This window comes from Camellia sinensis, chromosome 9, assembly GCF_055761805.1.
Source record: "Camellia sinensis isolate YWXY chromosome 9, ASM5576180v1, whole genome shotgun sequence".
Classification (NCBI taxonomy): domain Eukaryota; kingdom Viridiplantae; phylum Streptophyta; class Magnoliopsida; order Ericales; family Theaceae; genus Camellia; species Camellia sinensis.
Window position 1 is genome coordinate 97513034 of NC_138969.1, and position 25617 is coordinate 97538650.

General features: G+C 38.9%; 1 protein-coding gene across 2 annotated transcripts in view; it reads left to right on the top strand.

Annotated features, from left to right (window-relative positions):
• Window positions 1–205: 205 nt before the first annotated feature.
• Window positions 206–25617, top strand: part of LOC114273795 (ABC transporter C family member 2) — a 74418-nt gene continuing 49006 nt past the window's right edge. Inside the window, exons 1-10 of one of the 2 annotated variants that reach the window (XM_028215608.2) lie at window positions 206–605; window positions 1387–1867; window positions 2684–2862; window positions 4208–4247; window positions 4946–5102; window positions 5729–5843; window positions 5928–6008; window positions 6105–6129; window positions 15440–15496; window positions 22508–22573. In XM_028215608.2, coding sequence (XP_028071409.2) covers window positions 1532–1867; window positions 2684–2862; window positions 4208–4247; window positions 4946–5102; window positions 5729–5843; window positions 5928–6008; window positions 6105–6129; window positions 15440–15496; window positions 22508–22573 — 1056 coding nt within the window. In that variant the 5' untranslated portion in view covers window positions 206–605; window positions 1387–1531. Of the gene's footprint in view, window positions 847–1386; window positions 1868–2683; window positions 2863–4207; window positions 4248–4945; window positions 5103–5728; window positions 5844–5927; window positions 6009–6104; window positions 6130–15439; window positions 15497–22507; window positions 22574–25617 lie in introns of both variants that reach the window. The other variant, XM_028215609.2, reaches the window with a different exon arrangement.

Consider the following 25617-nt stretch of genomic DNA (forward strand, 5'->3'; position numbering starts at 1 on the left):
AAATGTCAACTATTAGTGTTAATTTAAAACATCAGTCTCTATCATATCATTGCTGTTCCGTCTAACGTATGGTACAATTTCCCTTGAGTTTTGACTTTACAAACCCTCGAATGTGGTGTGTGTATGTTTTTTTATTTGACGTAAGCGGTGACGTAGCCGACGGCTACTACTCCAATTTGTTTATTGTGACAAAAGTATAATTCCCAACTCTTCTCTCTTTGGAGGGAGCTTATATTTACACGTCCACCTTTTTTTTTTCTTTGCACATATTATATAAAAATTATTTTTATTATAAATTTTTTTAAGTAAAATTATTATTATAGACATTAAATAAACATATTTGAAAAGTTAAATGTCGAAAAAATAATAAAAATTCGAAAGTTTATTTCTGAATCAATTATTTATTTTTAAAAAATTACTTCTGAACTAATTATTTATTTTTAAAAATTTATTATCGAACTAATTATTTATTAAAAAGGATGTGTAAAGAGGGGAATGAATTTGTGTAAATAGAAGTTCCCCTCTTTGGAGTATTCCTAACTCCTATTATTCGTAGATTTCAAAGGCAGAGCAACGAGTCGGACACACTCTGTTTCGTCAAGAAGGTGAAAGATTCTCTCTCTCTCTCTCTCTCTCTCTCTCTCTTTTCCGGATTCTCTTATCTTCTGCGTCACTGTTTATTTCCTTGCCTTTTCATCTCAATCAAATTTCTACAATTAAAAGCAACCAAGAAAGTTTGTCTTTAATTGATTCATTTTCCCAAAGTTTTTATGCATTATTTATTTATATTTTTTTATTCCTTTTCGGCGGATGCATTTTCTGACTGATGAATTTTCATGGGCGCATGTATGTATTTTTTGATCCAGCGTGCAAGTATGGTTAATTATGTGCAACTTTGTTTCTGATTCGTTTGTGCTGAGAAAAAAAGCTGGGATTCAGATTTGTTATATATATATATATATATATTTATTTATTTTGTATTTGTATTCATGAGTGTTTCACTAAATTCAGCAACAAAAACAGTAACTCTTTATGTTTATGTATGTATATCAAATGTATTTCTGTTGTATTAAGTTGTGACGCAGGTAATTTTTAAGATTTTTTTATTTTTTTCTGGTCAAAAAAAAAATTTTTCTTTGAATTAATGGAATTTTTTTTACGAGAAAGCTTAAAAAAGAAAAAATCTTGATGCTTCAGTTGTTTACCTAAAATATAGTAGGATCACAAGTTGCTTCATTCACCAGCTAAATTTGATTTGTTGGGATGAAGAATTGTGTTGAATCAAAACTTGAAGGGTTGACTTTTGTTAAATCTATTTTCTATAACAGCTTTAGATATGTTACATATGATCTCTATAATTGAAATTGGTTTGATCTGTTTTTGCAGGAATAGTAAGTATCCTGAGCAGTTAACTCATCTCAGTTGTGAACAACAACGTCTCTTGATGAGTTAAAGGAGAGCATACAGTCTGTGATGTTTTTGTAGTGGAAGTGGATAGAACCATAGACAGACCTTAAGTGCTTGCTTAAAGATGGGTTTTGAGCCACTGGTTTGGTATTGTCAGCCAGTGGCGAATGGGGTGTGGGCTAAGGTAGTGGAAAATGCGTTTGGAGCTTACACACCATGCGCAACAGACACTTTGGTTGTTTCCATCTCCAATTTGGTTCTTATGGGCCTGTGCTTATATCGAATATGGCTGACTAAGAAAGATTTTACAGTCCAGAGGTTCCGTTTGAGGTCAAATTATTACAACTACATGTTGGTATTGTTGGCTGCCTATTGTACCGCAGAACCTTTATTCAGATTGGTCATGGGTATATCGGCCTTGAATCTTGATGGACAGACTGGCGGCCTCGCTCCATTTGAAGTAGGTTTTCCCCTTCTATGTGTGTTCTCTGTTGCTCAAAATATTCTATACTTTATTGAAATGCTCAAAATTCAAAATATCCAGTAGTTGAATTGCGTTCACGTTCTAATGACATAACCTCCTTTCATTTCCTTTGGAGACAAAAGCAGCTACCCTTTTGCATTTTTGAATTTTAAAAGCTTACTATTGCAAGTAGCTACCTAAAGGCCATGTTTGTTTGGGTGGACTGGATTAGGTTGGATTAGAATTTCCATAACTAATAGTCCTATACTACGAATTCCTTTGGATTGTATATCCTATCCTATGATTGGATTGAGTTAGGATTATGAGAAGAGACTAATAGTCCAGAGTTTGGCTTAGTCCGCCAATTTATATCACACTCCTCTGTGGGATTGAATAGTCCATCATACGTGGGATACCATATCCGGATGGATTATTAGTCCGTACTTCAATTGTTTAACCAAATATCGGATTAATAATTTTATTGGACTATTAGTCCAATCCCAAGCTCATGTCCACCCAAACAAACATGGCCAAAGTGTATTTGCGTTATTTGGTTAGCTTGAATGTGAGTCGATTTGTTATGTTCACCACCTAAAGTGTATTTGTGTTATGGGTTTCAGATAATGCCCCCCTCCTCTTTCTTTTAGGTCACATCCAAGGATTTCATCCTAAACACTCAAAAACAAGTACTAATTATAATGTTCGTTTGGCTTTGGATACTTGAATCCATAATTAAATTAAGACCACACGAGGATTGCCCATCCATCACATGTGACCTCTTGCTAATTTTTTATGGTTCATTTATTTTCGCAGATGGTTTCACTCATCATTGAGGCTTTTGCTTGGTGCTCTATGGTGGTCATGCTTGGTGTAGAAACAAAGGTCTATATCAGTAAGTTCAGGTGGTACATCGGATTTGGGGTCATTTATGCTTTGGTAGGGGACATTGTGATGCTCAGTCTCATTCTTCCGGTGAAGGAGTTTTACAGTCGGTTAGTTTTTGTCTAATTTCTTGATACTTTTTGATTTGATAATGTATATTTTTCTCCCTCACTACGGTATGTCTTAATCTTCTTGTTGCTGCTGCACATGTAAAGACGTATATCCAACAAAATTATGTTCATTGATTGTGCTACTGATTTCCATAATTTCTTACTTAAATTTCTTTTGTCAAGCTCCCATATGCAATTTTCAAATATGGGCATTTGAAGATCTGAAAACCAAATATTGGATGAGGAATAACATATCTTTAATTGTGAAATGACCACTGATAATATAGTTCACAGTTATTTTAAAACTATGATTGCAGTGAGTAAAGAATTGTAGTAGTTTGGACATGACATTTACTTTGATGCTATGTATGTTTATGTGTGCGCGCATGCGTGCTAGCCTGTGCATGTGCCTGTGATAAAGTGGAATGTGTCACACGATCTTGGGTAAAACTTAACCCAAAAACCAGCTGTTGAGGTGAGGGTGCCCCTTGCATTGGGTTTCCATTTCTTTTTAGCTGCTTCTTTGTATCTATTTTGTTTGTAGACATTGGTGTGTTGCTGCTTCGTTGTGTCTATTTTGTCTGTATGCATTGATACACCAGAATTTCAAGTGTCTTTAGGATTGAGACAATCGGTATCAACCTCAGTTATTGATATTGATTATTTAGGACTGTTGAGTGAAGTGAAATGGATCTCGTTTCGATAATTCGAGGCGTATCTTGTAGGGTCCTTCATGTATATCATCTATACAAAAAATTAGATGAATTTGATAATCTTAACTTATTCAATATATCGCGTTTGTCCCCCAAAAAATGGATGATTTATTTTTAAAAATACAGTTGTCATTCATTTTGTTGACCACAAATGTGACAAATTGAATAGGTTACTATTATCGGATTAACCTTAAATGTTCATATTTTATCATAATCAACCTATAAAGGTGTGATTCTTGGATTCAAGCAATTAATGGAAGATCTAAACTCTAAAGAGTGCAAGAGTTGGCCGACTAGAGCCAAATAATAGTAGGTTGGGGTCTGGCACAGATAAGGTGGTTGTGATGGGTGGATTGAGTTACTTCGATTTCAGATGCATATGCTGTTGTTTTGGCAATCACTGTTATGTTCTCAACAACTTCAGTTTTCTATTTTGTTTGAGTGAATTATGAGACATGCTCTTGTTAAGCAAATTACTAGTTTGAAAGTGTCAAAATCTCCTTATCGTGAATAATTCGTGTATAGAGTCATATTTTATCGTAGTTTGGAAGTTTTTTTTGATTAAAATTGTTGAATAGATATTTCTAGATATGCTCGCAGCACAAATATAAGGCTGCGTTTTATCCATGCAGATCTGTTCTGTTTTGGTACATCAGTGAGGTCTTTGTCCAGGTTTGATGCTCTTCTCTGTCTCTTTATATTTTTTAAGATTGTTAGTTATGTAATTTTATTTCATATCTTCTGTCCAGTCGAATATTGTGCGGACAAAAGCTAAAAACCGGCCCTTCAAGACCAGGCCAACACTAACCTAAGCCTTATGAGAAGCATTTAATAATTGATCCAGTGCCCAGCATGTATGATTTGTAAATGCCTTCTTGCACGTGCAAGAACATTTATGGGCTTCATCCTTGACACCCTTATTTTGATTAATGGAAATCAAATTTTTAGGATTATAAACATAAATGTGGCAATATGGTATATTGTGGTAACAGATACATATTTATTGGTTGGACAAAAGTAGGCAGTCACAGCCCTGTTCTGGATTTCAAGTAGGCTGCATTAGAACTGCCTGGTGGATCTCTAAACCTCACAAAATTTTCCTTGATACATACTCCTTTTTGTGGTCCAACTTAACCAGTTTTGACTTTCTGATTAGGATGGCTATTACTACCCAATGATACTGAACTTTATACTCATTTAGCTATTTGCACCCCAAGATGTCCAAATTCTAGGCAAGTACAAGAACCAGGGGTTGGGACAAAAATGAACATGAACAATTTGTGGATCAGGGTTTAAACCTTGGTCTTTAACTTTGCGTTCAGCTACATCATACAATCAAATTCAATATGTGGTTATTGTTTGTGAAATAGGTCTTGTTTGGAGTACTCTTTCTGGTGTATTTTCCCAGTATGGATCCTTATCCGGGGTACACCCCAATACGGACCGAATCTGTTGATGACACTGAATATGAAGAACTTCCTGGAGGAGAGCAAATTTGTCCTGAGAAGAATGCCAACATATTTTCCAGTACGTACTTTGTGGATTTACATGTTCTCATTCGCAGTGCTAGCTATTCTAGAATTCTTATATTGACTCTTTGAATGGAATATTAATTATAGTTGCTAAGATGAGAATAATTTGAACCACTCCCTTCCATTTTGTGTGGTGTGATTGATTTTTTGGAAAGCATCTTTGAATGTGAAGCTTACAAAAATGCCCTTTGTCCCATTTGAATAAAGATGATATGGGACTGCCAAAATGGAAAGACCACATAAAACAGGACGGAGGTAGTACATCTCAGCTATACTATGGATTGTCTTCCCAAACAATCAGAAAGGTGGTCATAAAGTGATTTGGCCGCTTCTTTGATTTGAAAATTAGAGTTTGTGCTTTGAGCTTGGTTCACAGTATTCTTCACTGCTATCTCCAAACCTTTTTAGTTCACCTTCCTGCTGTTGTCAATTGCTTGAATTGAGACACTGTTTTTGTGCTTTATGGTGTCCTCCCAGTAATCTTTGCCACCTTTGTATTTGTTTGCTGCACCACCACATGTACAGTGTGAGACTATTTGTAATCTTCTTGATAAAACAAAAATATATCTTTTTCCACTGCTTCACTTAAACTGATATTCTGGTTCATGGTTTCTTTTGCAGAAACTACTTTTGCATGGATGAATCCACTTATGCATCTAGGCTTTAAAAGGCCCCTGACTGAGAAGGATGTTTGGAAATTGGACACATGGGACCGAACTGAAACACTGAATAGCAAGTGAGTCCTTGTTTTTCTAATTTTGTCTTTTACTTGGATTCATTCATAGCAAGATTCGTGTCATATTTTTTGTTGACTCCTTAGGTTCCAGCAATGTTGGGCTGAGGAATCTCGGAGGTCTAAACCATGGCTTTTAAGGGCATTAAATCGTAGCCTTGGGGGAAGGTGTGGATATTGTTACATTACTAGAATTTTTGCATTGCATGTACTGTAGTTTAATCTGGTTGATGTTTTTCGTGACATGTTCTCTCATTTTTGTAGGTTTTGGTGGGGAGGTGTTTGGAAGGTAATGAGCTCCTTAAACAACTGTTTCATTAGGACATTGTTTATTTAAGTTAAAAAGCATGCATCCGATTTAGGAGCAGAGTATTTACATGCATGTGGTTTTTTTGAAATTCTGAACAAATTTAGTTTCTTGGTTGCAATGTTCTATGCTTAGGCTCATTTTGCTTTCGCATTTTGGGTCCAAATACAATTGGCAATGCATAATTGCATTTGCCAAAAGTTTTTTTTTTATTCCCTTTCCATTTTTTTTCGTTTTGGGCTACTATTCAATTATACCCCTTTTCTTTTTGTTATTTCTCTATCTCAACATCGTTAACTTTTTCTAAGTGAAGATGAGAGAGGCTTTTTAGATTAAGGCCTTGATTACTAATGTGCGATAATATCTGACAACCAATAGAACCAATCAAAGCTTGTACCTGTTTTTATCAACTAAGTGTACTGTAAGCATGAAGACATCTTATATCTGCAATATAATTATGAAATGGTAAAAAAAAAAGGTGATTGAGTGCATGAGGCTCCTGCTAAAGTGCGGGGTGGGCAAGATGAATGCAGCCTTAATTCAATTCATGAAGAGGCTGATTTTGTGGCTCGAATCTGCGCCACTAAGAACATCAACAAGCAGCCTTACCATTGCACTTCTAAGATATTTGTAAATTGTATTGACATTAAATATGTACGTTTGATTTCTGGTCCTTGTTTTAATTAAATAAATGATATAACATTAACACATTTGCACATGCACATGCAGATGGGGGAGTATACAGTTAAAGAATAGAGTATGTGAAAAATTAGGGTTGGAATGAGAAAGAGAGAAGAAAAGAGAATTGACAGAGAGAATACAGATTAGGGTTGCATAATCTAGCCCCTACATATATTTATATTCAAGTGAGAACTACAAAATGACCATAATACCCTTACTAACAAGACTGAGAAATATAACAGAGACAAAAAAACTACTCTACACTCCCCCTCAAGTTGGAGCATAGAGATCAAACATATCCACCTTGGGAGATAATTGGTGGAAACATGACCAAGCTAAAGGTTTGGTGAGAATGTCACCCAATTGATCTTTAAACTGAACAAATAGAGTCTCAAGTTGCTTGTAGAGTAGCAAATCACGAACAAAGTGACAGTCAATCTCGATGTGCTTTGTACGCTCATGAAACATTGGATTATTCGCAATGAAGATAGCATCATGATTATCATGCCACATACGCATAGGAGAAGGAACATATATGCCAAAATAGATTCACTTCCAAAATAGATTCACTCATAAATTCACTAGAGATTCACTTCCAAAATAGATTCACTGGAGATTCACTTCCAAAATAGATTCACTCATAGATTCGTATCAATTTTGCAGACATTGCCAATCGAATCATGAATTGAATAGCAAATCGTAAGATTTTGATTACAGAGTCAATTATACCTTAATTAGTTCTCAAATCAATTTTTCATGGGCTATACTTTCCCTAAAGGGGCACTTATGGCTTTTCTCTGCCATGCTTTCTGGTCCTGCATGTCAGTGATTTCAAAAGGATGAAAAGAATGATTTTTGGCTTACCTTTGAATGAGGTAGAGGCCATATATATATTACATATTCCTGATACAATTTTAGGGAACAATATAAACAAGAAGAGAGATTCTTACAATCAACATAAAAATATTCTAATTCCTATTCTATTCTAGTTTCTATATTAAACACTTCCCCTCAAGCTGGTGTGGAGATATTCAACAAATGCAACTTGTCAATGAAAGACTGGAGCATAGTTGGTCCCATAGATTTTGTGAACATATCTGCCAACTGTTGAGAAGAAGAGACAAAGGATAGACACACAATGCTAGTCCAAACCTTTTCTCTAATGAAATGTATGTCGACCTCGATGTGCTTGGTACGCTCATGAAGCGCAATCAAAGGATAACATAATGGCAGGTTTGTTATCACAAAATAAAGAGGAAGGAACAGTCTCCTCAAACCCCAACTCTGCCAGAATAGAGCGAAGTCAAAGAATCTCACATGCCCCATGTGCCATAGCCCGATACTCAGCATCTGCAAAAGATCTAGAAGCAACTGCCTACTGGTTACTTTTTCATGAGATAAGATGATCACCATAGAAAGTACAGAAGCTAGAAGTGGAATGCCGATCAGTCCTAGATCTTGCATAGTTGGTATCGGGGAAATAGGAGAGCCCAGATTAGAGACTAGCTGTAAAGAACAATCCCAAGCCAGGAGAAGTCTTCGAATACCTCAAAATATGATAAACCACATCAAGGTGCTTTGTACGAGGTGCATGCATGAACTACCTCACAACATTAACTGCAAATGTCAAGTCAAGTATAGTGTTGGTTAAATAAATGAGGCGTCCAACAAGACGCTAATGCATGCTTGGGTCATCCAGCAACTTAACAGGCTTTGATGTGAGCTTGACATTAGGATCCATAGTAGTAGAAGCAGGTTTACACCCTAACATACCAGTATTCTTAAGCAAGTCAAGGGAGTACTTGCACTGTGACAAGGAGATCTCCTCTCTTGAGTGAGCCACCTCGATTCCCAAAATGTATGAGACATTCCAGATCCTTAATATCAAAAGTTTGGCCTAAGTCCTTCTTGACTTGACCAATGCCAACAGAGTCATCACCTAAAACCAAACTAAACCAAACCAAACCAAACCAAACCAAGTCAAGCCTTAAGTTCCATCAAATGTGGTTGGCTATATGAATCTTTCTTCTCCATGCAGCTCTATCAATGGCCATTTCGTTAGTCAAATTAAGTAGATTCATATCTCTATTTATAATGCTAGCCAACGTTATTGAGGCCTACCCCGTCTCCTAACACTTCCATCTACCATTACAGCATCACATTTCTTCACTACTGCCTCTGTTGGTTTCCGTTGAATATGACCAAACCATCTCAATCGATTCTCTCTCAACTTATCTTCTATCGGTGTTATTCCTACCCATTCTCAAATGCATTCATTCCTAATTCTGTCTTGTCTAGTCTTGCCACATATCCACCTTAGCATCCCTATCTCAGCTACACTCATCTTATCTACATATTGTTTTTTGGTTGAACAGAGGCATCACCTGTGAGAATAATATCATCCACATAAACTAACAAGACTATACACCGACTTGCAGAATTTTGGCGAATGAAACAAGTGTGATTTGAGTGGCACTGAACAAAGTCCACAGATATAATAACAGAATTGAAGCGACCAAACCATGCTTGCGGAGTGTTTCAGACCATAGAAGGATTTGCGTAACCGGCACACTTTCTCCAAATGCTTCCCCTTAGCCCGAAAACCTGGTAGAGGAGCCATGTAAATTGTCTCAAGAAGATCCCTATGAAACGCATTCTTGACATCAAGTTGATGAAGAGGCCAAGAATAGGATGTTGTAAGGGAGATAAAGAGACGCATAGAAGTAAGCTTAGCGATAGGGGCAAAATTGGCACCAAAATCCTTGTCAGGAATCTGTGTGAAACCTTTGGCCACCAGGTGGTCTTTGTAACGGTCAAATGAGCCACCAATGAGGTACTTTATGGTGAACACCCATTTGCAACTAACCGTGCTTTCCCTAAGAGGTAAAAGTATAAGATCCCAAGTGTGATTCTGTTCTAAGGCTGTCATCTCAGTCTGTATAGCTGCTACCCATTTTAGATGCTAAAGGGCCTCAGACATAGTTCGAGGAATGGATTCAGACTCAAGCTTGGCAATGAAATAACGGGAAGAAGTGGCATAGGAAAGGTACTGGGAAATGAAATGATTAGTATTGCTTAAATAACTCAAACGATTTGGAGGATGTCTATCCCAAGGTGGGTTACAACGAGGAGGTGGAGTGGAGCCAAAGGAGAAGAGTTACCTGACCCAGAGATTGGAGAGGTGGCAGGGAGAGGTTGAGTGCGTGGGTGACGGGAGTATACTTGCAATGGGGGAGGAGACGAAGGTTGAGAAGGAGGGAGGGGGACAACCTCATCCTTAACCTTGTCCAAAATGGTCACCGGGCAAACAGTGGAAGGAATAGTTGGAGGATCCTGCAAAGGAGGGTTAGTACCAAAGAAAGAAAGATCATCAAAAAAAATAACATTTGAAGTGTGGTGAAAGTGATGAGACACAGGGTTGTAACACCTATACCCTTTGGACATAAAAGAGTAGGGGTGGGCGCGGGTCGGTTGCGGCCACGGAACCTCCAATCCGCCATCCGTCCGCCAGATTGACGAATTGAAGAAAATCAATCCGCATCCGTCCGCCAATCCGGCGGATGTGGATTGAGCGGATTGGCGGTTTGGCGGATGGATGCGAATCGGTTTGGCGGTTTAAAATTTTATAAATTTTCAACATAATTCAACTTGTGCACTTCCTCAAAAAAAAAAAAAAAGAAAAAAAAAAAGGAAAGTATTACAGTCAATGACTTAAAAAAGTATTACAATCACTGTATGCCTTATCCAAAGAAAGAAAGTTTGAAACTTTAGAATATCACGATCACTGCATCTCTCATCCACATATTACAATCACAGCATGATTCATCCCCATAAAGTATTACAATCTGTGATTCTTAAAATATAATAACAATTCAAACCACCAAAACCATGAACAGAGCAGTAATAGAGATTGAATGTCTCTGTATTGTTACATCTACATATGTTTTTGAAAACAAAAACCAACCAGTATATATCATATTTTCTATTTATTATTTTTAGAGTTAGATTTAAAAACTAAAAAATATAGATGAATAATACGTTTATTTTTTTCAATGCAAAAAATATATTCAAGTTGAAAACTTTTTTTCAATAGAATATTTAAATTCTTTTTTAATTGAAAACACAAACATAATATTTAAACAAATTGAAAATACAAAGTCTTATAAATTATTATGGGTGCTTGCGATTTGGCGGGTTTGGCGGTTCGGTTGCGGCCAAAAAATCTCAAATCCGCCATCCGTCCGCCAAATTGGCGGATTGGAGAAAATCAATCCGCAACCGTCAGCTCGTCATCACGCATCCGTCCAAAATGCGGCAGATCGGTTCGGTTCGGTCGGTTTTGGCGGATCGGTATATCCGCTGCTCACCCCTATAAAAGAGTATCTTAAGAAGATATAGCGAATAGATTTGTCATCTAACTTTGCGCGAGTATGACTTTGATATTGAACAAAACAAGTACACCCAAAGACAGGAGGTAAGAGTAGAAACAGAGTGGTAGTAGGCATAAGGATATGAAACGGAGTGAGACCATTCAACACTCGACTAGGGGTCCTAGTAATGAGGTAAATAGTAGTAAGGACAGCTATATGCCAATAAGACTTGGGAACACCCATACCTTGAAGAAGACACCGGACAATCAACATAATGTGACGGTTTTTACGTTCGACAACACAATTTTGTTCAGGGGTTCGAGGACAACTAAGTTGTTGAAGAATACCGATTTGATTCAGATGGGAATGAAATTCATTGAGCTATATTTCCCACCATTATCAGAACGAATATTCCGAATAATTGTACGAAACTGAGTTTTAACCATTTGTAAAAATTGAACAAAAATGGGAAACACTTCAGACTTCCGTCAAAGGTGATAAACCCAAGTGCACCTAGTGTGATCATCAATAAAAGTTACATAATATCTATGACCAGAGAAAGCAGTGACAGGGGAAGGACCCCAAACATCTGAATGTACAAGATTAAAAGCATTAGGGGCTCGAGTCATGTGAGGGATATAGCTAGTACGAGTATGCTTAGACAACTCACAAACCACACAATGAAATTTAGAGTCTTTGCAAGCTTTATTAAATGAAGAAAAAAGTTAACATAAATATTGAAAATTAACATGACTCATATGAGAATGCTATAATTCTAAAGTTTGAATATTAAACACGCAAGACATGGAAGCAGGCAAAACAAAGGCTTGAAAACTAACTAAAGAAGAAGAGGAAGGCTTGTTCGGTGGGTCCCCAAAGTAGTAAAGCCCATCACACTCATAGCCCTTGTCAAAAATTCTCTTCGAACTACAGTCCTGTTAAAGACAAGAAGAGGGTAAGAAGATGAAAACACAATTAAATTGTTTGGCAATATGACTAACGGATAAGAGATTATATGCAAACTTTGGAATATGTAAAACAGATGATAAAGTAATGGTAGGGGATAAGGACACTGTACCCTTATAATGAACAGAGGATGAAGAACTATCAGCAAGACACACAGATTGGGCAATACTAGTAGGGACATGAGAAGAAAGAAAGGAAAACTCACTAGTCATATGATCATTAGCCCCAGAATCCAGAATCCATGAGGGACTAGTATACCGAACATGGAAAGTAGTAGAAGTATCTGTAGCAAGGGTGGCAACAGTAGAAGATGATGGGCCATGAGAGCTAGCAGTGAGAGATCCAAGCTGAGTCTGAAGCTGACCAAGTTGAGTCTGTAACTCCTGTAAATTAGGGACATTAGGAATAGCCTCCACTAAAGCAGTAGTGCAATGGGTGCTAGTACCACGAGTATGAGAAGAACATGGCTTCAACTCAGGATGAAGTTTGAAGCAACGAGCCTTAACATGATCAGAAGCACCACAATGATGACTAGTAACAGGACCAGTAGAACCCCGAGAACCAAGCTTGGCAGCAAGAACCATCTGATCAGATAAAACTGGAGAAAGGGTAGGAGGACTTGGTTGAACAAGACGTGTACGGCGCTTTTCACTATCAATGGTGGTAAAGGCCTCATAGAGAGAAGGCATGGGTGATGTGTTTAACATGTAAGTTCGAAGAGATTCGAATTCAGAGTTTAAACCCATCAAAAACTGGTAGGGGTGCTGGCGAGCAAGGCGTTTGGACACAAGAGAGGCAGCATCTGCTGGTAACTCAGTCAATGGTTCATATTGAGCCAATTCTTCCCAACAGGCTTGCAGATATCCAAAGAACTCTGATACAGAAAAACCCAAGGCGGACTGGGGGGCATGAGCATTATCTTGATAGAGCTCAAAGATGCAAGCATCATTGTGAGCATGAGCATGAGCATACATCTATGACAAGGTACGCCATAGACTAGGAACTATGCCGCAATAGAGAAACATGTGATAAATACGATCCTCTATGGAGTTGAACATCCATCCCAGAATAGTACAATTATCAATATCCCACTGGGCACGTGCAGGATCTGTCACATCAGGCTAGGTAGTAGAAGATAGGAGCCAGTGAGCTTTTCTCTTTCCCCTAAATAGAGTTTAAGGGAGCAACTCTAGGTGGCAAAAATTTTCCCATTGAACACCACACTCGTAATACGATGAACAGGAGTGTGATGAGAAAGATAAAAATCAGAACTAACTGGGACAGGCTTGATGGACATATCAGAAGTAACAATAGGAGGTATCTTAGTCATGGTGAAATAATAAGGTCAAGAAAAACAAACACATAGCAACACAGTTTTGGGAAAAAATACGAGAAGGTGGAAAAAACTCAACGGCTAGTCCAGGTAAATGCAATTGAATAAACAGTAGCCTATTGAATGAAAAAGAGTTAAAAAGTGCTTAATACATCAGCAATACACCCTAGAAAGGGAAAAAGAGGGCATGCACTACCCTAAATAGACCGTCGACACACCTAAGGCCAGTAAACAGCCAGGTCGGCAGCAAACAATGACCTTGGCAGGGCTGAAACCACCTGCCGAGGGTCTAGGACAGGTGGGTAAGGGCTGTTGAGTGGTGTAAAGGGGCTAGGAGGGGCTGTCGGTTGGTATAGAAGAGAAGGGTGAGGCTGATGGATGGTGTAGAGAGGCTAGGAGGGGCTGTTGGCACCTAAGGAAGAAGAAATAAGGGGAAGAACAGGTTGGGCAGTGGCTGGGTAATGGCGGCAGGGAGGAAGGAGAAGGGCTAGGGTTTTTGAACTTTGCTCTGATACCAAAAAGGATGAAAAGAATGGTTTTTGGCTTACCTTTGAATGAGGTTGAGGCCATATATATTTAACATATTCATGATACAATTTTAGGAAACAATATAAATAAGAAGAGAGATTCCTACAATCAACATAAAAATATTCTAATTCTAATTCCTATTCTATTCTAGTTTCTATATTCAACAATTTCTATCCAGGCTATATGACCCATGTCCTTGACTATTATATATGGTTCACCATTCTATAACCTGGAGTGAGCTAATGATTGGTCATGGTTCACCCGTGTAACTTATATTTGTTGTTTAATATGACTTGTGGATCAAATTGATGGATTAAACATTAGAATCACCTGGTAAAGATTCTGTGTGCGATGCAGTTTTGGTTGTTTTAATAGGTGACTGTGTCTAGTTGATTTACTAGTACATGTACACATGCTTATGAAAATATTTTTGTTGATGCTTTTGTTGTTAGTATCATAACATTGTATGTGGACAAAAAGAAAAATAGTAATATATACTGTGGCACTCATGCAAATTTGTGATGTGTTTGCATTATTTTTGCCGTCCAGTTGTTAAATCGTACTTCAAAATTTAAGAAATAGGAGTCCTTTTATAAATTGATTGAACCTTGTCATATTCTTAAATTCATAGTTTCATTTGGTACTGAAATTTTTGTTTTTACCCATTTTCCAATGAAAATAATTCTGTATTGCATCAATTTTTTTATTTTTATTTTTATTTTTTTATTTCATTTTTTTGTCAATATAAACTAAGGTATCTTTTTGCAAGTTTTTTGTTAAAATTTTATTTCCATCTTGAGAGGAATCATGATAAGACAAATATTCACTTTTAGGATTTTCAGTTTCCATATATTAAGTTTTGTTTTGTTTTGTTTTTTTAAATTTTTTAAATTTTTTTTATTATTTTATATATATATATATATATGTTTTGTAGCACCAGAAGATTTAAAACGAAATCAAGGTTTAGCTTTGAGAATTTTGAGTCAAGTCAGAATACTATTGAAATCCATTTAAATAGAAGTTCCCATTTTCATTATCAAATGCAGAAATCTATTTTTAAACCATTTGGTGAAAATTTCTGATATGTCCCACATTTTACTAAATCTCTATAAAATTTGGCTGAATCAACTAATATACATATTGGATGTCTATACTAATTCTTTATGAGTCCAACTGTTTCAGGTTTGGCATGAATATCCTGAATATATGGTTGATTATCATCTAAATTTTTATTTATTCATGTACAGATGTATTGTCTGAATCTAGTATTCACTGAATTCTTAATAATTATTACTGGAGTTGGTATTTGCATGTGTAAATTATTACTAAAATTGGTATTTGCACGCTTAAATTATCACTTTTTAGTTTGATATTTCAATTCATAACATTTCTTTCTTCTTTGATCCATTTGTAGATTGGTAATGATGCTTCCCAGTTTGTGGGCCCAATTATATTAGACCAACTTTTAGAGGTCAGTTACTGTTTTGGCAATGCATCACTGGATATATAATTTGAATTGTCATTTTCTCCCTTAGTTGGATTATTTATTTGTTGTGTAATTGGTGATTCCTATTGGTTAATGATACTCATGTGTGACAGCTATATCAGCCCTTTTCTGAGTTGTGTTCTGATTGATGATACTCATGCTTGGCAGTTGTACCAGACATTTTCATAGTTCGAGAGCATATTTAATGCAATATTTTTATTTATTTATTCCTCCTCTCTCGTTTCCAGAAAAAGTCTCTCTCTCTCTCTCTCTCTCTCTCTCTCTCTCTCTCTCTCTCTCTCTCTCGTTTTGTCTTTTTGAGTGACTGGTCTCTCTCTATTCTATGCCTATCCTCCAAATAGGAGGTTCTCTCTCTGTTCTATGCCTATCCTCCAAATAGGAGGTGGCACCTCCTTAAGTTGAGGTGTGTGCCTACTACACAGCTCACTAATCACATAACTACTTATTTACTCAAGGTTATTACTAATTAAGGTTAAGTCTCTGCTCTTACTTAGGCTAATTAATAATGATTAAGCTTAATTAATTTAGTTTAAGTCTACTAATGACACTCAATTACTACTAATCTTGTTACACAATACATAAAAATGTCAAGCGCAGTAGACCAAAACAAAGCTCGTTGATTAAGGAAATGAAACATCTTTAAGCATGTCATACAAAAAATGAAAGTTTTTCTTTCTTATCTCTTAGTTTTCTCTAGTTCCATATCAAAGAGGCATATAGACAATTCAGAGTTATAGGAATTTGATAACAAAGCATATAAATGTATCCTATTCAAAGAACAACATTTCTAATCATGTATCCTCTTTCTCGGTGGTCGGTCGTTTGAGTTTGAGGAGACGTTGCTCGGTGTGGATGGGCGATGCAATTTGTCCATAGTTAAGCGGAAGGAGGGGCTTCGAAAGGCGGTGGTGGTGGCTGGGTCGGAAGCTCGATGGATTGAGGGGCGAATGAAGAATGCCTCGGTTGAACCAGATAATCTAAAATTCCTAGACCACCTCAATGGGGGAAATCGCTCTGTAGCAATATGGGTTCGTGGAGAGGAAGGTGCTAGGTCGTCATTTCAAATAGTGGTGACAATAGGGAAGCAGTGCAACTAGATCTTTATTCCTGTGTCTGTCTTCGGGGATGGCTGCGAAGGGGTGGCATTGGTTATTAAAGGCTTTGATATGATGAAGGAGAAGGCACAGCGAGCGACCTGTAGTTCCGAATAACTCGCCGTCCGTTTCTGCTACGTCGTCATCGGCCAATCGTGAGATCTTAAAGGTGGTTCGCACCACGGTGGAGGTTGATTGGTTTTAGTTGTTGGATAGAGCTTTGGTGGGTAAGGTGGGGGGGCGAAGTGGTAAGGACATGAGCTTCGCGGCTATCTCGAAATGGGTAGGTCGGCGGTGGGGCCAATTGGGTATGATGGAGGTACGACTGCTAGGGGAGAAGGCTTTCTTGTTTGTCTTCCCAACTAAACGTGAGGCAAAGGTGACAGTGCGCCAACGGCGGAAAGTGGGTGGGCTTGATCTTTTGTTGGAATGGTGGTCACCATTGGCCCTGAGTACTTCAAGGAAGTTGTCGCTGTTGGAGAAAAGCATATGGATTCAGGTGGTGGGTCTTCCTGTTCATCACCGTGGGGAAGAGGTGTATCGTGCTATTGGCGATCAGTGTGGTGGTTTCGTGGAGGCAAATGAATCCTCGGTGGATCTGGGTTGTGTACGATTGTGGGTGCGACGTTCGGACCACACTCCGTCGCAAGTCTCTGTTGGTTGTTGGTTGGGGATGTGGCAGTTCTTGCCGCTAGTTTGGGTGGAGGAAGATTTGCTCGTCGAGCTGCGGTTGTCGGCGGCTAAAATTCCTGGGGGATTTGGGGCGGATGAGGTAAGAGTGGATCTCAAGCAATTAGGTCGCGAAGTTATAGGGATTTGGGGGAGGGAGGAGTATCTGCAAAGATTTAGAGTAGATAAGGGGCTTGCTGGTACACGTGGTATACGTAATATGGTGGGTCATGGTTTGGGTCAATCAAGGAGGCCTCATAGGGATCAGTTGAGCTTGGCAAAGGCCCAAGTAGCTGTGAGTAGGAATGTGGGCCGTAAGGCTTGGGTGGTGGCAAATAATAAAGGAGTTCAGGGCTGGGCCTATGAGACTAATTGGGAGAGCTCTCCAGCCTATCACTTAAGCCCTAAGGGACCTGAATTGGGCCAACCTGGGTTACCCTAGGTCAGTTCTGCTGTTGCTGGGCTAGGTCGTGTTGGCACGAGCAATGGATGTGATGTGGTGGCAGAGGCGAATCCAGGAGAGAGGGGTCGGGTGGAGTTGGTCGATGTTGATACACACCATCGATCGCCAGACACGAAATTGGGATGGGAGTTGGTGGCCCATTGCGACTCTGGTGGCGACAATCTAGGGTCTAAGCGGCTGGCGGAGGTTGGTGGACTTAGTTCTCAGGCAGAGAGCTTGGAAGCTGAAGATGGTGAGGTCGATCCAGGTATGGAGTCGTATGGGGGTGTATCCTGGGTAGATTACGTTGATGGTGAGACCAATGGCGAAGGGCTGGCTTTGGTACTGCAACCCCAGGTATGGAGTCGTATGGGGGTGTATCCTGGGCAGATTGCGTTGAACACAGTGATATTACCAATGGCGAAGGGCTGGCTTTGGTACTACAACCCCTTGCCACAGAGGGAGGTGGGTCGGAGGACTTGTTGGGACAGCACCAAAACATGTTTCAGACCAGCGGTGGGTTGGATGGGGCAGAGGTACCATCGTCTGAGGCAGTGTCGGAATGGGTGTTGGAGCGCATTGGGGAAGTCAGCTGCTGTTTGGTTTGTCATTTGAGGCCATGAAAAGGAGGCTATGAGTTTATTTGCAGTAGTAGAAGCATCATGGTGGCAAGGGGCTCCCAGTACGGGAGTGGGTACACCATTTGTTTCCTTGGTAAAACGAATCGGGAGCTCAAGAATTTGGAATGCACTGTTAATTATGATCATGGGAGGCTGACTGCAGGATGGGGAGCTAGAAGAATGCGCAGGGGACCACTATTGTTGAAATGAAGCTAAAAATTTTATCTTGGAATGTACAGGGCTTGCATAACAAGGATAAACAGGTGGCGGTGAAGGCCATGTTGTGTGGAGCAAAGGCGGATGTTGTGTCTACAAGAAACAAAAATGGCGGGGTTGGGACTGGAGATGATTCGGGAGACATGGGGGGCGGGGCGGTTTGTGGAGTCAACATTTTTGCCGTCGTTTGGGACGACAGGGGGATTTTTCTTTGCTGGGATTCGAGGGTGGTGGTGAGAGAGGAGGAGGAGGTAGGGGGTTTTTTAGTTTCTTGTTTGTTTCGATGTGTGGAGGATGGCTTTCGGTGGGCCTTTACTGGGGTGTATGGTTCGATGTAGAATTCGGAGCGGGGAGGGTTTCTCGAGGAATTGGAAAGTGTGGCGTTTTGATGGGATGTTCCGTGGTGTGTGGGGGGAGATTTTAATGTTATTAGATGGCCCTCAGAGAGGTCGGGGACCAATTGGGTCTCTGGGTCCATGAGGTCCTTTTGTTCTTTTATTGATAATTTGCAGTTGGTTGACTTACCTATTTAGGGGTGATGCTTTACTTGGTCAAATGGGCAGAGGATGTCTTAAATTGATTGTTTTCTGGTGAACGGGGGATGAGAGGAGCATTTTTCGGAGGTTGTCCAGTTACGTCTTCCTCGCCTAGTGTCTGACCATTGGGCTATTGTGCTTGACAGTTGGGAGATTCGTTGTGGTCCCACGCCATTTCGCTTTGAGAATATGTGGCTGCAGACAGAGTGTTTTTTGGATGTGGTGCGTGGATGGTGGAGTAGTTATGTTATTTCTAGTTCTCCTAGTAGTGTGCTAGACCATAAATTGAAATTGCTCAAGGGTGATTTGAAGAGATGGAATAAGGAGGTGTTTGATCGGTTAGAGGGGTAGAAAGCAGAGGTGGTGTCTTTATTCCGAGCCTTTGATGAGTTAGAGGCACAAGAGGGTTTGTCTAATGATGATAGTGTTCGAAAGGAGGCGGCTAGACAGGTCTTTGTTCGTATTTCTCGTATGGAGGAGGTGTCTTTCAGACAAAAATCTAGATGCTTGTGGTTGAAAGATGGGGATCGAAATACGAAATTCTTTCATCGGATGGCGAATGCACATCGGCGAGTTAATCAAATTAGTAGGATGTGGGTGGATGGGCGCGAGCTTTGCACGGATACAGAGATTAGGGAAGGGGTTATGGGATTTTATCAATATTTGTTCAGACAGCAAGAAAGGCAGTGACGTCCAGGCTTGGACGGGGTTCAGTTTGATATGATATCAAGGGAGGATAGGGCGCTTTTGGTGTGTGCTTTTACGGAGGAGGAGGTGTACAGGGCTTTGCAGGCTATAAGTGGTGATAAAGCTCTAGGTTCAGATGGCTTCTCATTGGCTTTCTTTCAGCATTGTTGGAGTGTGGTCAAGGGTGATGTGATGGCAACTTTGGAGGCTTTTTTTTCGATCTGGACAATTTGAGAAAAGTTTTAATGCGACTGTTTTGGCTTTGATCCCAAAGAAAGGGGGGGCTGAGGATGTTCATGACTTTAGGCTTATTAGCTTGTTGGAAAGTGTGTATAAAATATTGGCTAAAGTTCTGGCAAATAGACTTAGAGGGGTTTTGCAAGCTATGGTGTCTGAGTCTTAGAATGCATTTGTAGGGGGCAGACAGATTTTGGATGCTGTGTTGGTTGCCAATGAGTGTGTGGATTCTTGGATTCGATAGCAATGCCCAAGTTTGATCTGCAAATTGGATATTGAGAAGGCATATGACAATTGGGATTTCCTCTTGTATATGCTGGACTGTATGGGTTTTGGAGAGACTTGGTGCCGATGGATCAATTTCTGTGTATCGATTGTGCGGATGTCTGTCTTGATTAATGGAACTCCAGTAGGGTTTTTTCCGACGTATCGAGGTCTTCTGCAAGGGGATCCGTTGTCACCGCTGTTATTTCTTCTAGTGATGGAGGCATTGAGTAGATTGTTGGATAGAGCCATGTGTGGGGATCTCTTGGAGGGCTTTGCTCTGGGATTGTTGTCTGGGGCTTCTATTGGTGTATCTCATCTATTATATGCGGATGACACATTGATTTTCTGTGGGGCTGATGTGGAGCAGGTGGGTCATTTGTGGTGTGTTTTGTTATGTTTTGAGGCAGTATCGGGCCTCCGGGTTAACTTGCGGAAGTTGGAGCTTATTCCAGCTGGAGAGATGGGGAGGTTACCAGTTTTAGCTGTAGTCTTGGGTTGCAGGGTGTCAGTTCTGCCGGTATCTTATTTGGGTTTGTCGTTAGGTACTTCATTCAAGGCGAAAGGGGTTTGGGATGGGGTGGTGGAACGAGTTCAGCGCCGTGTGGAGGTTGGAAGAGGCAGTATTTGTTGAAGGGCGGACGGTTGACGTTGATTAAGAGTGTGTTGAGTAGCATTCCGACCTACTTTATGTCCGTCAATGTTATTCCAGTATTGGTGGCGCAACGGTTGGAGAAGCTTTAGAGGGATTTTCTGTGGGGTAGTGGTGGTGATGAATTTAGGTATCGTTTGGTTGAGTGGGGCGGACTTGTCAATTTAAGCAGGCAGGGGGGTTTGGGGGTGAGGAGGTTGGTGACTTTTAATAGAGCTTTGTTAGGGAAATGGTTGTGGCGGTTTGCCGTGGAGGAGGACAGATTCTGGCGATTGGTGGTGGCCTCTAAGTATGGGGTGGGGAGGGGGAATTGGATCTCAGGGGATGTAATCACCACCCATGGGTGTGGGCTTTGGAAAGGGATTTGGTTAGGACGGGAAGAGTTTTGGAGGTGGGTAGGGTTTAGGGTGGGAGATGGGTTGAGGGTGGGGTTTTGAACGGAGAGGTGGTGTGGGGGGGAATCTTTGGTTGCTCGTTTTCCGTTGATTTTTTAATATTGTGGTTGATCGGGAGGCGACAATGGCTTCTTATTTAGGGGGTGGGGATATGGTGGTGTGGGATATTCAGTTACGACATGCGGTGTATGATTGGGAGGTTGCTCAGTTGGTGAAGTTGTGGGGTGTCTTGTATGGGTTGGGAATTACTGGGGTGGGACGAGATGTTATGGTATGGAATGGGGTAGGGGCAAAGGGGCGGTTTACAGTTGCATCTTTTATAGGGATTTGGTGGGAGATGGTGGTGTTGCTTATCCTTGGCACAGTGTTTGGCTACCGGGTGTTCCGTCTAAGGTGGTCTTCTTCATGTAGACGGCCGCTTTAGGGTGGAATCTTACTTTGGACAACTTAATGCGGTGTGGTCATGTTTTAGTGAATCGGTGTTGCATGTGTTGTGTTGTTGCTGAGTCGGTAGATCATTTGTTTCTTCGTTGTTTAGTGGCGTCCCAGTTGTGGGGTTGCTTAGACATTGCTCATGGGGTTGCTTGGTTACAAAATCATTTACTAGTTGTTATGTATAGTTGGTTGGAGAGGAAGGTTGATCCGGATATATTTATTTTTTTTGGATTTTCTAGATGATGTAATTGGTTAGCTTCGTTTATTTTGGTTTCCCCTAAGTGGGGATGGCATCTTGTATTCGTTTTGCATCAACTTGATGCTTTCTAATAAGATTTGTTTATTTATCCAAAAAAAAAAAAAAAAAAATGCTTTCCGGCACTTCACAAGATAGCATTTTGATTTTAGGCCTTCAACATTAAAATGAATGGTATCTCAACTGATGCAAATGACAATATTTGCTCATTTATTGAAAGTTGCTTGCTAATAGGTCTTTAGGCCTTATGAGTGTTGTGCTGGTTTCTGATGCATTGTTGACTTCATGAGAATGGTCATTGTTGCAATGAGGAATTTGTGCTCATTATTAAGAAAAGGTTCCAAATATTAAAATATAAGAAAATGAGTGTATTAGTGAACACTGCTGGAAAACAAATTGTGATATAACAATCCCCTTTTCTGCCTCCTTTGTATAATTCTGTCACTGATGTTATTTTGTGGACAACTTGCAGTCTATGCAGCGCAGGGATCCAGCTCGGATTGGTTATATTTATGCTTTCTCAATTTTTGTTGGAGTGGTATGAGTTAAATCCCCTGTTTTCTTTTCTGGATTGTCTATCTTGCTGGAATTTTTTTTGAAGCATGATTTCATAGTCTTACTGCTTTAATATTTCTTGATGCATGATTTTCATAGTCTTACTGCTTTGGATTATGTTGTGCTTGCTACTACAATCAGAACATGTGTGTTGACAATGGAAGCTGATTTAATAGTTACTGGTATTTTTAATTAGGAAAGCAAGTTATCGATAATCTAAAATTTAAGAGAGCAGACCTGTGAAGCAGTAAGAAAGAGAAGGATAGGTAGATGGGAAGAGAGATGGGAGGAATAGAGGCAAGCATTCATGATCTGTATGGCAAAGCTATAACATGGGATTGGTTGTGTTAAGATTTGAGGTTATTTTTAGTATGAAATCAAAAGAAATAGCTTGCTATACTTCTGTCATTCCTAGTCTGGTAGTAAAAAATAATTTGTAGGATGCTAAGTCGATCTCTTATCTGGGTGTCTCTGGTTCTAAGCTTTCTGCTCGTGAGGGCTAATATAAATAGCTGACACCACTTGATTGGGGACACAACTTAGTTTGATTTGATTTGGTTTGGTTTAGGGAAATCCGGGCCATGTTTGTTTTGTATTTGTGAAACAATTTTGAAAAATAATTTTCTGGAAAGAGTTTACAAAATTTGAAAATTTGTTTGGTTGTCTGGTTTGAAATAGTTTTGGAGTTTGGGATGATTTAATTTTTTTTTTTCTTGTTGAATAGATAGGTGTGAGAGAAAAAGTGATTGATTGATATGTAGGACGTGAGAGAAGGAGAGAGGAGAGCAAAAGGTGATTGGTTGATATTTTGGATTTTTTGTTTCAAAAATTTTCAACCAAACAATTTTTTGAAATTTTTTCTCAAAAATTGTTTCTCAAGAGACAAACCAAACAAGGCCCCAATGTTTTTAGGTTTAGGATGGTTAGATAAGTTATGTAGGGGTTTTAGGAATTTTATTAGGGTTAAAGGATATTGCTTTTGAGTTTTGCACAAAAGTGTTGCAAATGAAAATTGAATGGAATAAAAAATAGAATGACAATAAAGATAATAGACAACTTACGGGTTGTTTGGGATATGCTTATTTAGGGTTGGTTTGGGGTGTCCTAAAAAATTGCACTTTTTGTCTTTTTACGAAAAGATGTGCAGAAAAGTAGAGAGGTGATGTGATGGAAAAAAGATAAAAAGATGGATTATATAGTTCATGCCAAACCAACCCTTAGTGTAATTTTTGACTTTTTACAAAAAGATGTGCAGAAGTAGAGGAGTGATGTGACTAAAATAAGTGCACTTATTTAGATCATCCCCAAACAACCCCTTAGTATATCCGTTAGGGTGTCTAGTAATGGAGTCTCATCTCATCATTGATGAGCATAGAAATCAACAATTTGTATTGATGATTTTTGGATAAAACTCTTAACCAAAGAACAAAGCAACTAGACACCAAACAAAGAGAAAATTACTAAAATATCCCTAGTCTTTTAAAAATACAAAAATGCTTGTGAAAATTATAAATTTCCCTAATTGCAAGGTATTAGAGCCATTTGGACCCATTTGGGCTCAATCAAACTAGTCAAGAATGGTTTTCAATAACATGACGCTACTTTTAGTGCCCATAGGTCCTTTGGTGGATTTGCATGGCTATTTCCCTTTTTTCCTTTTCCAAACATAGAGTTTAAGAGTTTTGTCCTCATCAGCCTCTTTTATAGACTTCTAAATCCCTAATAAAATTAGCCATAGCTATTATACAAACTTAAGCCTTGTTTGTTTCGCTTGAAGTTTGGCTTTTTATTCATTTTTTTTTTTTTTTTGCTTCCCCTCTTATTATCATTTTTTTTCCAATTAAGTTTTTATTATTTGTTTATTATTTTTGGAGACTTTTAGGGGCTTTTTACTCTCTTTTTTTTTTATTATTTTTTAAGTAATGTTAGGGTGGGCCACATTTGGGTACTATCTAATGTAATATATATTACCCAAAAGTTCTGCATTGATTTCTGAGGAATCAGAACAAAGGGCATGGCTTGGGTTCTTTGGAATTGCATGGTACTTGTAGTCTTTTGGGTATTATGGCTTGAAAGGAATGCTAGAGTTTGAGGAGAAATTTGCCGACTTGGAGTCTATTTGGAGAAATTGGTTTTTATCTATTCTTTTTGGCCATCGGTGGCTTCCTCCTTTACAGGGATTTCACTATTTTATATTTCTAGGGATTGGAGAGCAATATGTAGAGCGTGAGATTTTTTGTTTTTGTTTTTTTTTATTTTTTTTCTATTTGGTGGACTTCTTGTTCTCCCTCAGTTGTACTTCGGTGTTTTTATTTTTAATAAATTTTCTTGTTGCTGATAAAAAAAATGTATATCACCGAAAGTATTGTGTTTTTTTATTCTAACAATGAAACGCACAACCAGTGAATTGCCTCTTTCTCTAGTGCTTCAATCATAATATCAAGCCAACCATGACCTTCGTATTCTCTCAATGAGTTCAACACAGTAATCCTGATCTCAAAAAATACCTGGATGCTCCTTGATGCAACATTTATTGGATGGCTAAACAAGTACGATTGGCTTTGGAAGCCCAAAACAAAATCTAAGAGTCCCATGATTGTCAAGAAGCCCTTTTTGTCCAAAAAGAAGTGTACATGGTAGTGTTTAGTAATTAAGGGTGTTTTAGTAATTTTATAATTTCTTAGACATGGGCTCTATGGATTTTATCTTGGGTCAAGTTATTAAATAGGCCATTATATATAAGTTTTATCATGTCTAGATTAATCTTAGTGGTCAAAAGTCAAGTTTCCTATTTTGAAGTTGGAGTAGAATTAGAAGTCATTAAAGTTTCCTATTATGATTAAAGTGGAATTGGGTAGTTGCCAATATTATGAGTTTCAAAATTTGTGTCAGTTCTTACAGAAGTAGGAAAGTATGTTCCTATAATTATTTGTGTAATCCCAATGATTCAATAGAATTGTTGATGTTACGAGAATTTGAGATTGTATTTGTGTGATTAGCCTAACTTTTGCGAGGGTGAAGCATCTC